Source organism: Trachypithecus francoisi, unplaced genomic scaffold (assembly GCF_009764315.1).
Source record: "Trachypithecus francoisi isolate TF-2019V2 unplaced genomic scaffold, Tfra_2.0 Lachesis_group17, whole genome shotgun sequence".
Lineage (NCBI taxonomy): Eukaryota > Metazoa > Chordata > Mammalia > Primates > Cercopithecidae > Trachypithecus > Trachypithecus francoisi.
The window spans coordinates 83,855,806-83,868,569 of NW_022681462.1; the positions used below are offsets into that span (position 1 = coordinate 83,855,806).

The 12,764-nt window shown below is 39.8% G+C and overlaps 1 protein-coding gene across 1 annotated transcript in view; it reads right to left on the reverse strand.

Moving 5' to 3' along the window:
- Window positions 1-1,263: 1,263 nt before the first annotated feature.
- APOB (apolipoprotein B) overlaps window positions 1,264-12,764 on the reverse strand; it is a 43,416-nt gene continuing 31,915 nt past the window's right edge. The window contains 6 exon segments of the mRNA XM_033176393.1: window positions 1,264-2,783; window positions 2,786-3,296; window positions 4,239-4,410; window positions 4,514-4,628; window positions 5,033-6,898; window positions 6,901-12,603. Of these exon segments, the coding sequence (XP_033032284.1) occupies window positions 1,693-2,783; window positions 2,786-3,296; window positions 4,239-4,410; window positions 4,514-4,628; window positions 5,033-6,898; window positions 6,901-12,603 (9,458 nt within the window). The 3' untranslated portion in view covers window positions 1,264-1,692.

The following is a 12,764-nucleotide window of genomic DNA, read 5'->3' on the forward strand; positions in this document are numbered from 1 at the left end:
AGCTCATCAGGGAAACTCTTGCAGAACTATTCCTGGAACTATTCCATGTGGTGCCCTGGGATTTGGGTCTAATTCCCTTGTTTCTCTCACTCTCAAAACTGACCCATCACTTATCTGCTCATTCATTTGCTTGCCCATCCATCCATCCATCCATCCATCCATCTATCCATCCATCCATCCATCCATTATCCAACAGACTTTCCTTGAGTACCAGATTCATATGCTACCATGTATTATAGCTCCCTAGACTCTTTCTTGCTCTTCAGTTCAGTACACAAGAATATTGTTAAGGCTATGTGTTTCCTTTTCCAGGTAATGCCTGTGCATTTTAACAGTGGGCTTCACCAAGAGAATGTGAAGCTTTATGAAAGAATGGTGGAGGCTGAAGTATTTTTGAATTAAAAAAGGAGGTCTTTTCCAAACAGACCTCACATAGGATTTGGGAGGTGGTGACCTCTGATTTCTTATTGCCCCCAAGTTACACTCTCCCTTTGCTCTTCAATGTCGTGGAAAAGAATGTGCTGTTTTGTATCTACCCTTGTCAGTGATATGAGTGCGAGTTTTGTTGCACAGGTTTTTTGCAGCTTTCTCTTTCTGGAGCTCAGCTTGGAGGCTCTGACTGGACATTTCCAATGTTTAAAATCAGAGTTTGAAGTGAGTGGATGTGGCAGGAGAAACCATTGGGTTTTTATTACACTTGGGATTGTTGGATATTACATTTGGAAAATTAAGGGTGCTTAAGAGCCTAAAGAGCATACATGTATGCTGGGTTGCAGAACTGTTAGGAATCTACATCTCCACCCCTCCTCTCCCGATCATACTTTCTTTGCCTTGAATGGATCCTGGCAGAGCTCCAGGGAGACATCTGGGGTCCTTATTGCCATGAAGCCCTTGGGGCTAGGACTTCCTAGCCATTCCTTCTCCACTCCTGGCAGGCTGAGTGAAATAAAGGACCTGTTGTTTCATCTCAAGGCCTACCCAAGAGCCTTGCCTTGCAAAGGCAGACTGTCAGTGAGGAAGACTATGCGGCACATGAAGACGCCAGAGGTGTTCCTCAGAATCAAAGTATGTACAAGCCTTTGTGAATATTTTTTCCTTCTCACTTGGCAAATCCAATTCCTGAGATCAATTACCACATCTTTTAAATTTTTCTCTCATCTTTTTAACTATTCATAAAATATTGAATTATAAAATATTTAATTATAAAAAAGACAATCACCTCATCTTTTAAAATATTTTTGCAAAATATTTCCCTTTACAATCTCTCTGCTTCCATTTTTATTCTGTAACTTAAATCACACTATATGTTCTAGAGGTTTTGCTGTGCCCGAACATTTGTGTCAATGCCCTCATTTCACTGTCTTTCAATACAAGTGAGCCACATTGAGTGGTATGATACACAATAAAGACTCCATTTATTTGTTCCTCCTCCCCCAAGTTTAGCAAAATAACTCAGATCCCGATTTTCTTTAACTTGCAAAAAATGCCATCCTTCTGAGTTCAGAGACCTTCAGAGCCCTGGTGCCAGCTTTGGTGCAGGTCCAATTCATATGTGTTTCTGCTTGTAGCCTACTGCCTACTGCAGGACTGGCTCACTGTATGGTTTTATCGATATAGGCAGTTTGAATTTTTTCTGTGCTATGTGAAAGTTCAATTGGAACAGAAGGATAAATGAAGACTGCTTTTAAAAAATTAGAGGATGATAGTAAGTTCTCCTGGAGCAAGCTTCACATAGGGGTTCATGAGTGTGGTTGATTGCAGCTTTTTCAGTAACTCCATGATGTATAGCAAAAATATGTGGTAGTTTTGAATGGACAGGTCAATCAATCTTTTGGATTCAGCAATAAATTTTTCATAGTAATCAGAGAGTTGGTCTGAAAAATTTTGCAGTTTATATCTAAACTGCTGATGGTAATCAGAAATTATTTCCTTCATCGCAATGGCCTGGCTTTTCATTATTTCCTGAGCAGTGGCAGAAAGCTCTGCAATCTTCTCTTTCCCTTTTCCATCTGGATCGGTAAGGATGCTAAGATATTCCTGAATATTTCTGTGCAGAAATTGCTCAACTTGACTTGAGAGTTGGGAAGTAAAGTCAGAGGCACTGACAATATATTCAGAATGGAAGTCCTTAAGAGCAACTAACAGGTTCTTGATCAGCCTGACTATCTTTTCTTCAAGTTCATAATATTTCACTGTCCAGCCGACTACACTTGGATCAAAATATTCTTCACGAAGGGCCATAATGTATTGATGGATCTGCTGTAACTCTTGAGAAGCTCCCTGAAGCTCGTTTTGAATAAATTCATTGAACTTATGAAGATTAAGGCATAGGTTTTCTTTCAACAATTTAAAAACATATGGGATATAATCGTTGAAAATTGTGTTGATCTCATCTTGGATATAATTAATAAGATAAGTAAATTTCATCTCTTTCAGCTGTTTAATGTTATCTTCTATTAGTTGGAAAATGAATTGTAAAAGGTCCTGAAGATTACGTAGCACCTCTGTGGTCTTGAGAGACTGAATGTCTTTAAATACCTCTTGGGCTTCTTTTGATAAAACTTTCAACCATTCCCTATACATTGAGATTACATCTATTAGTTTATGTCTCCTTAACTCAAAAGGAAGTGTAATCACTAGGTCTTGGAAATAGGAAAACAGTATTTCTGAACCATTGTGGACTTTCAGATATACCTGGGACAGTACCATACCTACCTCCCTTATGAACATAGTGCAAAGTTCCTCTCGAGTGTATGTCCCAGGTTTCCCTGGGAACTGGAATCGGGGAAGTTCAGAAAATCGATGAGTGAGTCAATCAGATGCTTGACTTTCATATGGAATTCTTGAGTAACTCGTACCAAGCCATCAAACACCTTATCCTTGAGTCCCTGGAAACTGGTTTCGCCTTCCTGAGTCAACAGTTCTTGGTACAGATTCTGGGCCTTGTCCTTCCACTCTTGGTAGGTCCCAGTGGTGCCACTGGCTGCTTTCCAGAACTGCAGGTCGATATCATCAATTTGCCTAATGGCCCCTTGATAAACCCATTCAGCATTGCTCTGCAGATTTCTTCTCAGCTTTGAAGACGCTTCTCTCAGGGTGAGTCCTGTGTGTTCCCAGTGGTACTTGTTGACATAATCATAAAGGGCCCCTGTGGCCTTAGGCACGTTGTCTTTCAGAGAGGTTAGCAAGCCAGAAGCTGCCTCCTCTTCCCAATTAACTTTGATCTGAATTTCCTCATCAGATTCCCGGAACCTCAACTCAGTTTTGAATATGGTGAGTTTTTTATCTGGAGAGGACTAAATGTAGAAAAAAAAAAAAAAGAACATGTTTTCAATTACTCCGATTACATAATATAGTACACTAAAACTTCATTAGCAGTTAAAAATAAAGATCAGAGAATCTTTCATATACTGAAAGGGATTTATCTTTCCTATGTCCGTTTGTGTGTTTTGTTTTATGGTTAAATAAGTCTACTGTTGTTAATTTCTCTTTATCACATGCCCCAGAGAGGATTTAAAAAAATGCTTAGTGTTTGGCATTTACATTGTGACACTTAACATTAAAACCTTCCTGGGACTGAAAACTGGAAGAGGAGGAGGAGGGGGAAGAGAAAGAAGAGGAGAGAGAAGAAGAGTCAGGAAATGACAGATAGGGAAAGAAGAAGCAGCAAAAAAGGCAAGTTGGAGCCCACCCTGCAGAGACCCAGAATCCCAATATCAGAACGCATTCTCCAAGCCTATGACAAACTTTTAGTAACAGTAATAGAACTATGTTTGGTCTTCTCCTCTAGTAACGTCACCATTGATTTGGCCCTGGCAGAGCTTGTAAGTGACATGAGAGGAGTTCGATGTATCTCATCTAGCAATTCTATTGTGGGGAAGAATTTTAAAGTTTTAAATACTTCAGAAACCACCACTCTCTGAAAAACAGACCCTGCATATCGCTGAGCTTTCCTATGATTTAGATGATGAGGTATAGCCCTCATCTTTCTGGATTTGTCCAGAATTAATAAATAACAGTGCTGATAGGATGTAATGTGTGCATCTAAAAATTAAAATCTATCAAGGACTCATTGTAATACTTTCTAGAGAATATTTCCTCAGAGAAGAAGCTGCTTACTGCCTGTCTTTCACCTAGTTTGGGGTATCACTGAATGAATATTTGCTCTTGAATTAAATGTATCTGCCCCAGTTCTCCACTCTCTCTTGGAGGCGTGTCACTCTTTAGGTGGTATTTACCTGAGGGCTGTAGTAGATGTTCCATTTGGAAAAATCCACATCCATGCCCATGGTACCTATGGCTGGGGAGGCTGCTGAAGTGGAGACGCCTTTCTTGTCTTTCTGGTAGCGCAGATGGAGATCGGTGAATGCTGGGCTTTTGATATCGAGGTGCACTTTTCTTTCCCATTCTCTGAAAGCAGAAAAACAGATGAGCCATCACGAAAGGGGTATGGAGATGATGAAAATCACTCTGAGTTTTCAAAAGGGGGAAAGTTTCAATAAAAGCTCCATACCGAAGTCCTTCGTATTTGCCATCTTCTTCATATTCTGCACTGAAGTCCCGGTGTGCAAATGTTCCTTTAGTCTTAGAGGCTAACATACCATCTTCGATTCTGTGTGTTCCCACAACTGTATAGGGGAGATTTTATATTTTATTAGATTCATAACAGTAAAACATAGACGTTTTCATTGTGAAAACCGGGAGAATTTTATCCTAACCAGATACTTCACTTATGTTTAAAATATGCAATGTACAGCTCATGGTTGTTTTAAAATAAATAGCTAAAAGACATTGTTAGTCCTAAAATAATTACATAAAAATTCATTTTCTTTAAAGCTGTTTGTCTTGAATGGCACTAGATTTTCTACAGTTTAGTTTTTACATGTAGGGTACACATGTATCTCCTTTCTTACTTAAAATTTTGTGATATTGAGTAATTGTACATCTACTCACAACTAAATACATAATTATTTACTCATAACTCTCATTGAAAATATACAGTATCTAGAAGAGGAGGCAGGATATTTCTTACCATTTAGTTTATATTCCAGGAACTGTATGGTTGAGCTGCACGTGGAATCCAGGACTGTTTCGACATGATCTGCTTTGTTTTTCAAACTGGCACTCCAAGTGGCATTGTACAGGGGAGAGTCTACCTCAAAGTGTGCAGTCAGTGCTTGAAAGGAAGGAATGAAAATTCCAGCAGGTACAGAGAACTTAATGGAGGGAATCTCAATAGTCTGCTCAGGCATGATGATGGTGGGCAACTCAAAGTCTGCGATCTTGTTGGCTACCGCATTTAGATCCAAAACAGCACTGCCAACTGAAACACTTTTTGGAAGTGTGAACTGGGACACAGTTAACTGAGATTCAGGCACGGTTATCTCAAAAAAGGGAATCAAGGAGTCTTCTGGTTGAGAATATTTTGTTAACACATCAACTTCAGGGAATTTTACCTCAGGGAGTGCTGGTAGATTGAGGGCAAATGATGAAGTTCTCAGCTTCTTATAGATTTTTATTTCTCTGAAGTCAAGTTTGTAGGATGGAACCTGAAGATCTGTAAATGGGACATGGAATGTAGGCATGACAAGAACTGAATTTAGATCATTTAGTTTCAGTCCAGGAATAATGAATTCATCAGCCAAAACTTTTACAGGGATGGAGAATGAATAGCCATTGGGGTTTTTGGTGTACACAAAGGCAGTTGAAACACGAAGATGCTGCCTCCTACCAATGCTGGTGGTTACATCCAGCTTTAGGAAGTCCCATAAGCTCTTGCCATAGACTGGTAGGATGATATTTTTGAGGAATCTTAGGTGTCCTTCTAAAGATCCTGCAATGTCAAGGTGTGCCTTTTCTTGGTCATTGGAAAGCTCAACATGGTTCTGGAAAGACCCAGAATGAACCCGGACTTCATTTTTCCATCTGATCTTCTGGTTCTTAGTGTTAGTGTTCAGGGCCACTTCCTGGCCAAGGTGGAGGATATCAAGGAAGGAATTGGGCTGACTTGCATGGACCTGAACAAAAGCTGACATTTCCCATGGAGAGAGTTCCAGGGTGGCTTTGCTTGTATGTTCTCCATTTGTGAAAAAGAGGCCCTCTAGCTTTAAGTGGTTTTTCATACTGTGCTCCCAGAGGGAATATATGCGTTGGAGAGTGGCTTCTCCAGCAAAATTTTCATTTACTTCAAGGTTCCAGATATCATCAATTTTGGAAGTGCCCTGCAGCTTCACTGAAGACCGTGTGCTTTTGGAATTCAAGTAAGTGTTGGCCTCACTGGCAATAGTTCCTGAATAATCCCGTGAAAGAACCGAACCCTTGACATCTCCTTTGGTAGATGACTCAATGGAAAAGTAAGAGGTGAGGCTTTCCAAGATGAGCTTATGGTCAACTGCCCCTTTAGCGGTAGAGTACAGCATTGAAGAATTGAAATCATACTTAAATTCCATGGAGGAAGAGACGGTAGGTTTTGACTTGGTATTTCCATTAAGTTCTTGCTTGAAATTAATTCTCAAAATTGGAATTTGGACTTTTGCAGTTGTTGCCACTGACGCTTCCATATTTTTCTTGGTTAAGCTCACAGTACTGTTATGACTACCCTCCACAAATTTGTTGCTCAGAGACAGAGCTGTGGCTAACTTCAATCCCCTTTTTCTCGTCAATCTTGTGGTGCCCTCTAATTTGTACTGCAGTGCGTCAATGACAGATGAAGACGAAGAAAGGAGATGAGCAACAATATCTGATTGGTTAAAAACTTCAGCATTGGTATTCAGTGAGATGACACTTGATTTAAAGGAGAAATCAAAGGTAATATTGCCCATGGCAGGAATAAAAATATGGCTTATGGTACACAATTCCTTGAAATCTGGAAGAGAAAGCTTGAGATTTCTAGGGACTGAAGGACTGGCAGTTCTAAGGATGGGAGGATTAATGTGTATGAAGGCACACGGATGTCAGAACCTAGGATGGTAAAACTAGGCATGCTGACTGCTTTTGGAATCACATAGCCAAATGCCAACATCTCTACAGTGAATGGAGACACTTCAACATTGACAACTGGAACAGTGTATCCAGGAATTTGAAAGGTCCTGGGGAGCTCGTCATGAGATTTTTCAGCTTTGTACTTATCAAACTTAATTTTTGCATCATTATAGGATTTGGTGACAAAATCTAATGCATTGTTTCTGGCTTTTTCAAAATGCTTGTCAAAGGATTTGATGTTCTGACTGGTAAACTCATAAAGCACAGCCAAAGGATTTGTGATGGAATGCCTGTGTTTGTTTTTCTTATACTGAGCTTTTACACTTAAATCAAATGATTGCTTTGTTGTTTTCAAGAATTCCTTCAAGCCTGTTTTTTCCCATAGAGAGAAATCTTTCAGTGGAGGAGTTGTGATTGTTGTGTAAGGCAGAGGCATTTCAGGAATTGTTAAAGGAATGCTTAAGAAATCCAGATTTGCTTCTCCATTTATTCCTACGTGGGCCTCCATAATGTTCTGGTTGTTTCCAGCAGAGAAATTTTGGTTGTACTTATACTGATTGAACCTAGTACTTACTTGCCAACTTGCTTGCTGGGCACTGGGACTCAGAAACAGTGCATAGTTATTCAGGAAGTCTATCTTCCCTGTTAACCTTAATGGAAAACTAACTTTCAAATTCCCTTCATTGTTTGTGGATGTCGTGATCTCAAATGGCTGGGCTGAAAAGAAAAGAGAATTTTTCAAAGTTCCAATAACCTTTCCATTTAAATGAGCATCATGCCTCCCAGTAAACTCTGCCTTCCCTTCTCCAAAAAGTGCCGTGCCTTTAGCAGTTAGAACACTGCGGCCCACATGCTGGGAATCAACTTGTGATTGAATTTCAAGTTTAGAAAAGTTGAGGGAGCCAGATTCATAAACCAAGTTTTGGTTTACTCTTAGGTGCTTGCTATTGATCTTATTGGACAGTCCAAAGGAAGTGAGGGGTCCTTCTATGGTGAAACTAATTTGTGATTCATGTGTTCCCTCATCTGAGAATCTGGGGCAGGCCCATTTCCATGACCCTTTTCCAGAAGAAGTCCATGCTATGTGGCCAGCTTCCAACAGTGTCTTGATCTCATTGCGCAGGTCAGCCTGACTAGAGAAGTCCAGTTTGGGGATGTTCAATTTGTGGAAGTACTTAGTGTTGCTATCCAGGGTAAGCTGATTGTTTATCTTGACAATCACTCCATTACTAAGCTCCAGTATATTTTTTTCCGTGTGTAAACTTGCCACTGTGTTTGATTTTCCCTCAACAGCATTTCCAAAAAACAGCATTTCACTCCCATGCTCTGTTCTCAGGTACTTGCTGGAGAACTTCACGAACTCCTTCAGAGCCAGCGGATTAATCTTAGGGTTTGAGAGTTGTGCATTTGCTTGAAAATCAAAATTGAGAACTTCTAATTTGGACTCTCCTTTGGCAGTGATGGAAGCTGCAATACCTGCTTCGTTTGCTGAAGTGGTTCCATTCCCTATGTCAGCATTCGCATCTAATGTGAAAAGAGGAGACTGGATTTTCAAAATACTATATAGCTTGCCAAAAGTAGGTACTTCAATTGGGTGTGAGATGTGGGGAAGCTGGAATTCTGGTATGTGAAGGTCAGGAACTTGAAAATCATTAAGGTTGAGATTTGGGATTACAAATTCTGGAATTGCGATTTCTGGTAAATGGAAGTCTGGCAGGGTGATTCTCGCTAGAGGAATGTCCTCCACCTTCAGATCCCTGAGATATACTTCTGGAATGGGCCACTGCAGCTCACTGTTCAGCATCTGGTCAATGGTTCTGATGATCTTTACTTTTATTTCTACAAAGTCAATTGTAAAGGAAGGAATGTGGAAGGTGTTAAGGATGGTAAATTCTGGTGTGGAAAACCTGGATGGGATTTTTATATCTTTTAACTCTTTGAAGTTTATCTGAACTGATGGAATCCTCAAATCTGTTAGGGGGACTATGAAATCAGGTGTCTGGAAGGTAGCTTTCTGAAGAGCCTGAAGACTGACTTCGAAGGCAGGCATGGTCCCAAGGATGGTCTTAATTTCAGGAACAGTGAACCCTTGCTCTACCAATGCTTTCACATGTTTAGCCCAATCTTGGATAGAATACTGCTCTGCAAAGTCAGTAAGGTTCTTAGCAGCAAGAGTCCACCAATCAGAAATGTAAGTGACAAGTGTGCTATAAACCTGGCCTACCAGAGACAGGTATCGTTGAAGTTCCTTCTCAATGTCCATTTGATATATTCGGTCTCGTGTATCTTCTAGGGTCTCTCGGAATTTGGCCTTCATGTGAGCCAAAGATGCTGAATTTAAAGCATCCTGTAACCAATCGATGATTAAGGTTATTTTGGTGTTCTGTAGGCTTTCCAGATACACTGCGACTGTGGCCTTGGTTTCCTCTAAAAACAGTTTTAATGCTTCAGCTTTTTGTGGTAGTTCCAGAGCCTGAATTTCACCATTGAGTCTCTGAGTCAGCTCATGAATTTTGTTATTTGTTTCATCTACAAACTGATGGTAATCAAATGACTTTAATTTCTTTATCAACATGTCAAGGAATTTGTTTACATCTTCAATGAATGTTTTAAAAGATAATTCATCAAGTTGCTTGACAGCATCATCAATAAATCCAACCAATTTCTCAAAGTAATCTTTTATCTTAACTTGTTGTAGGACATTGCTTAGCTTCTGAATAGTCTCCTTCAACTTGTATTGGTGGGCCAACTCTACTAATTTATCCATTAAAACCTGGATTTGTTGGTCTACTTCATACCTCTCAATTAACTCATGGACTTTGGCTCTGAAGGCATTGATTTTCTCAGCTACTTCAAAATCCCCAATAAGATTTATAACAAAGTGTTTGACATGCTCAAGAACATCATTTATTCTTTCAAATGAAATTGTAGTTCCTAATTGATCTAAAAGCACTCGAACATCAATAGCCTCAACCTGTTGTTTTAACTTTCCAGCTAGGTGCTGGATGTCTATATTCTGTATGTGTCTCTTAAGATGCTGCAGTTTTTCTTGTATCTGGATTCTGATTTGGTACTTAGTATCCACATTTTGAATCCAGGATGCAGTACTACTTCCAATTTTGTTAAAATCTATATTTTCAATAAACACATGTAGATCATGGATTGTTTTTACTAAATTTACACGGATATGATAGTGCTCATCAAGACTTTTTAATTTTTCAATGATTTGATCAATAATATTAGCAATAGCTATTTTCAAATCATGTAAATCATAATTATCTTTAATATACTGATCAAATTGTATCATATATGTCTGAAGTTGAGATAGTTTTTCATTAAAGTTGATTTTGGCATCATCTAATGCAATTTGTATATCATTTTCTGTAATTCTATACTTTTTTGTAAGAGCAGTCAGTTTCTCCTTGGCACGTGAAACTTGTCTCTCCCAATTGAATGAATTCAGATAATCATTAGCTTTCTGTGGGAGTTTTCCCAGGGCTGCTCTGTATTTTCTTACAAATTGATCAATATTGATGCGCTTCAGGTGTCTCTGCATGTTTTCCAGTACAACTATAATAGTTCGTTGATTCCTCTCAAAATATTCTTGCAAGGTCTCAAAAAATGGGAGGTTAATGGTGTGAACTTCTTGGTTTTTATCATACTTTACAAAAGCAACAATTGTAAATTCTTGGGGTTTCTCAACAGCATCTCTCATCTCTAAAGCATCAATGACATTGACGGGCTCACTGAGTAAAAGTGGCACTTCAATTGGGTAGTCTAGTAGAGTGAGGTCAGCCAGTGCTCGTCCACTAAGCTCCACACCAATTTTGTCTTTAGTGTTGTAAGCATCTAAGTCCTGGCTGTATTCATTGTTGTTAAATTGGGTCTTGAGTTTCCAGGTGCCTGTCTGCTCAGCTGGAGTAAGTAGGGCACTGACTTTGTGTTCAAGAGATGTACTGATGCTTTTCCTAGACATGAGATGATGACTCGTGGAGCCTTTGTAATCATGAGAGAAAGTAAATGCCAGAGGTTCTGCTTTCAACAGGAATTTGCTATACAGCTGCCCAGTATGTTCTCCCCAGAGAGCAAGTTTCCCGTTGCCATTTGTATGTGTATCAATGGTCATGGTAAATGGAGCCATTACAGAATGGAAGACATTGCTGAAATGCAATGAGTCTGAATTATAGTTTGTGCTAATGTCAATGGCTGAAGCCAGCCCAGCGATGTCTGTGTTGAGCCGATGGCTAAACTCCACACCCTGAACCTTAGCAACAGTGTCTGCTTTGTAGCTTGCTGATAAGGCAGCAGAAGAGATGGTATAGATGTGTTTTATTTCATTATTTTGGTAGGCTCCTTTTAGATTACCAGCCACATGCAGCTTCAGGGGCTCTAGCCGTAGTTTCCCATTGTTGGTCAGATCCAGAGCATTGTATTTCAGGTCATTGTTTAAAGTCGTTACCAGAGAATAGGGCTGTAGCTGTAAATTAAAAGTTTGCTTATAAAACTTGTCAGAGCTGTAAATGTTGTCAAGTTTTGAGGAGAAGTCCAGTGATAAGCCTGCAATGTTCAGACTGTTTGTGTGGTCAAATTTCATTTCAGCATATGAGCCCATCATGTCATTTGAGAGCTTAAGTCCTTCTCGACTGATCTTGAAGTTGAAAACGTTTTTGCTGTCAACACCCAGAATCATGGCCTGATAAGCACTTCCCAGTGATAGCTCTGTGAGGGCGGCTTTCCCATCTAGACTGAATTTTGCATTGTGTTCCCTGAAGCGGCCATTTGTTGTTAATTTCATAGACGCCCCAGAGAGGCCAAGCTCTGCATTCAGCTCGTTCTCCAGCACCAGGGGACTGTACTTCAAGTTGGTCGTTGCACTGGTAGATACTCCGTCTTGGCCAATCCTTAGTGTTGCCTTGTGAGCACCACTGTTAATTTTGTCAGTGCCCAAAATGTCAGCATTTAACTCAAGACCATGAGAATTTAGTGATCCAGAAAGTAGGCTGAAGAACCTCAATGACTCGTAATCGGCCTGATATTCGGAACGCAGCAGTGCATTTTGCTTAGAGAAGGTCATATCCATCTTGTTAGAAGTGGCAAAGTTCTTATACTTCCCATTGGTGTCAGATTTTAAAGTCAGCTCGTAGTTCTCGTACTTCAGAGAAGCAGTATTTTTAATGATGCCACTTTGCAGATCAGAGGTGGAGATCAGGGAGAGGGTTCCATCTTCATATTTTCCTGTTATCTGGTTGGTGCCTTGGAGGTAGGAGGAGTTAAATCTCAGGTTGGACTCTCCGTTGAGCCGGCCAGTATTAGGATCCCTCTGACAAGACAGGCCATATGTGCCTTTAGCATAGAATGAAGAGACTCTGAACTGCCCATCAATCTTGACTTCTTTGACAAACAAATGCTGTTCCTTTTTTGAGTCCAAATGAACTGAAGCAGACATCTGTGGTCCCCAGGAACTAGATGCATCGAATATTAGTAAACCTTTTGAGACTGGGTTGTTTCCAAGTTTTTCTACATGACTGAATTTGATATTCGAATCTAGAAATTTGTGGCGTAGAGATCCATCACATGATAGTGTGAACGTACTCTTGTGGTCATATGTTGCCTCTCCCGATCCTAACATAAAAATGAAAAGACATTAGTTAAATTAAACAATACATTTCCAGAGAAATCTCTATGTGAAAGTCTTTCAATAATAAAGTCCCATTTTTCTGGGCCAGTTGTGCAATAGACTCCTCTACCTGTAATGCAAACATAAAATCTGATAGCAAAAGGCA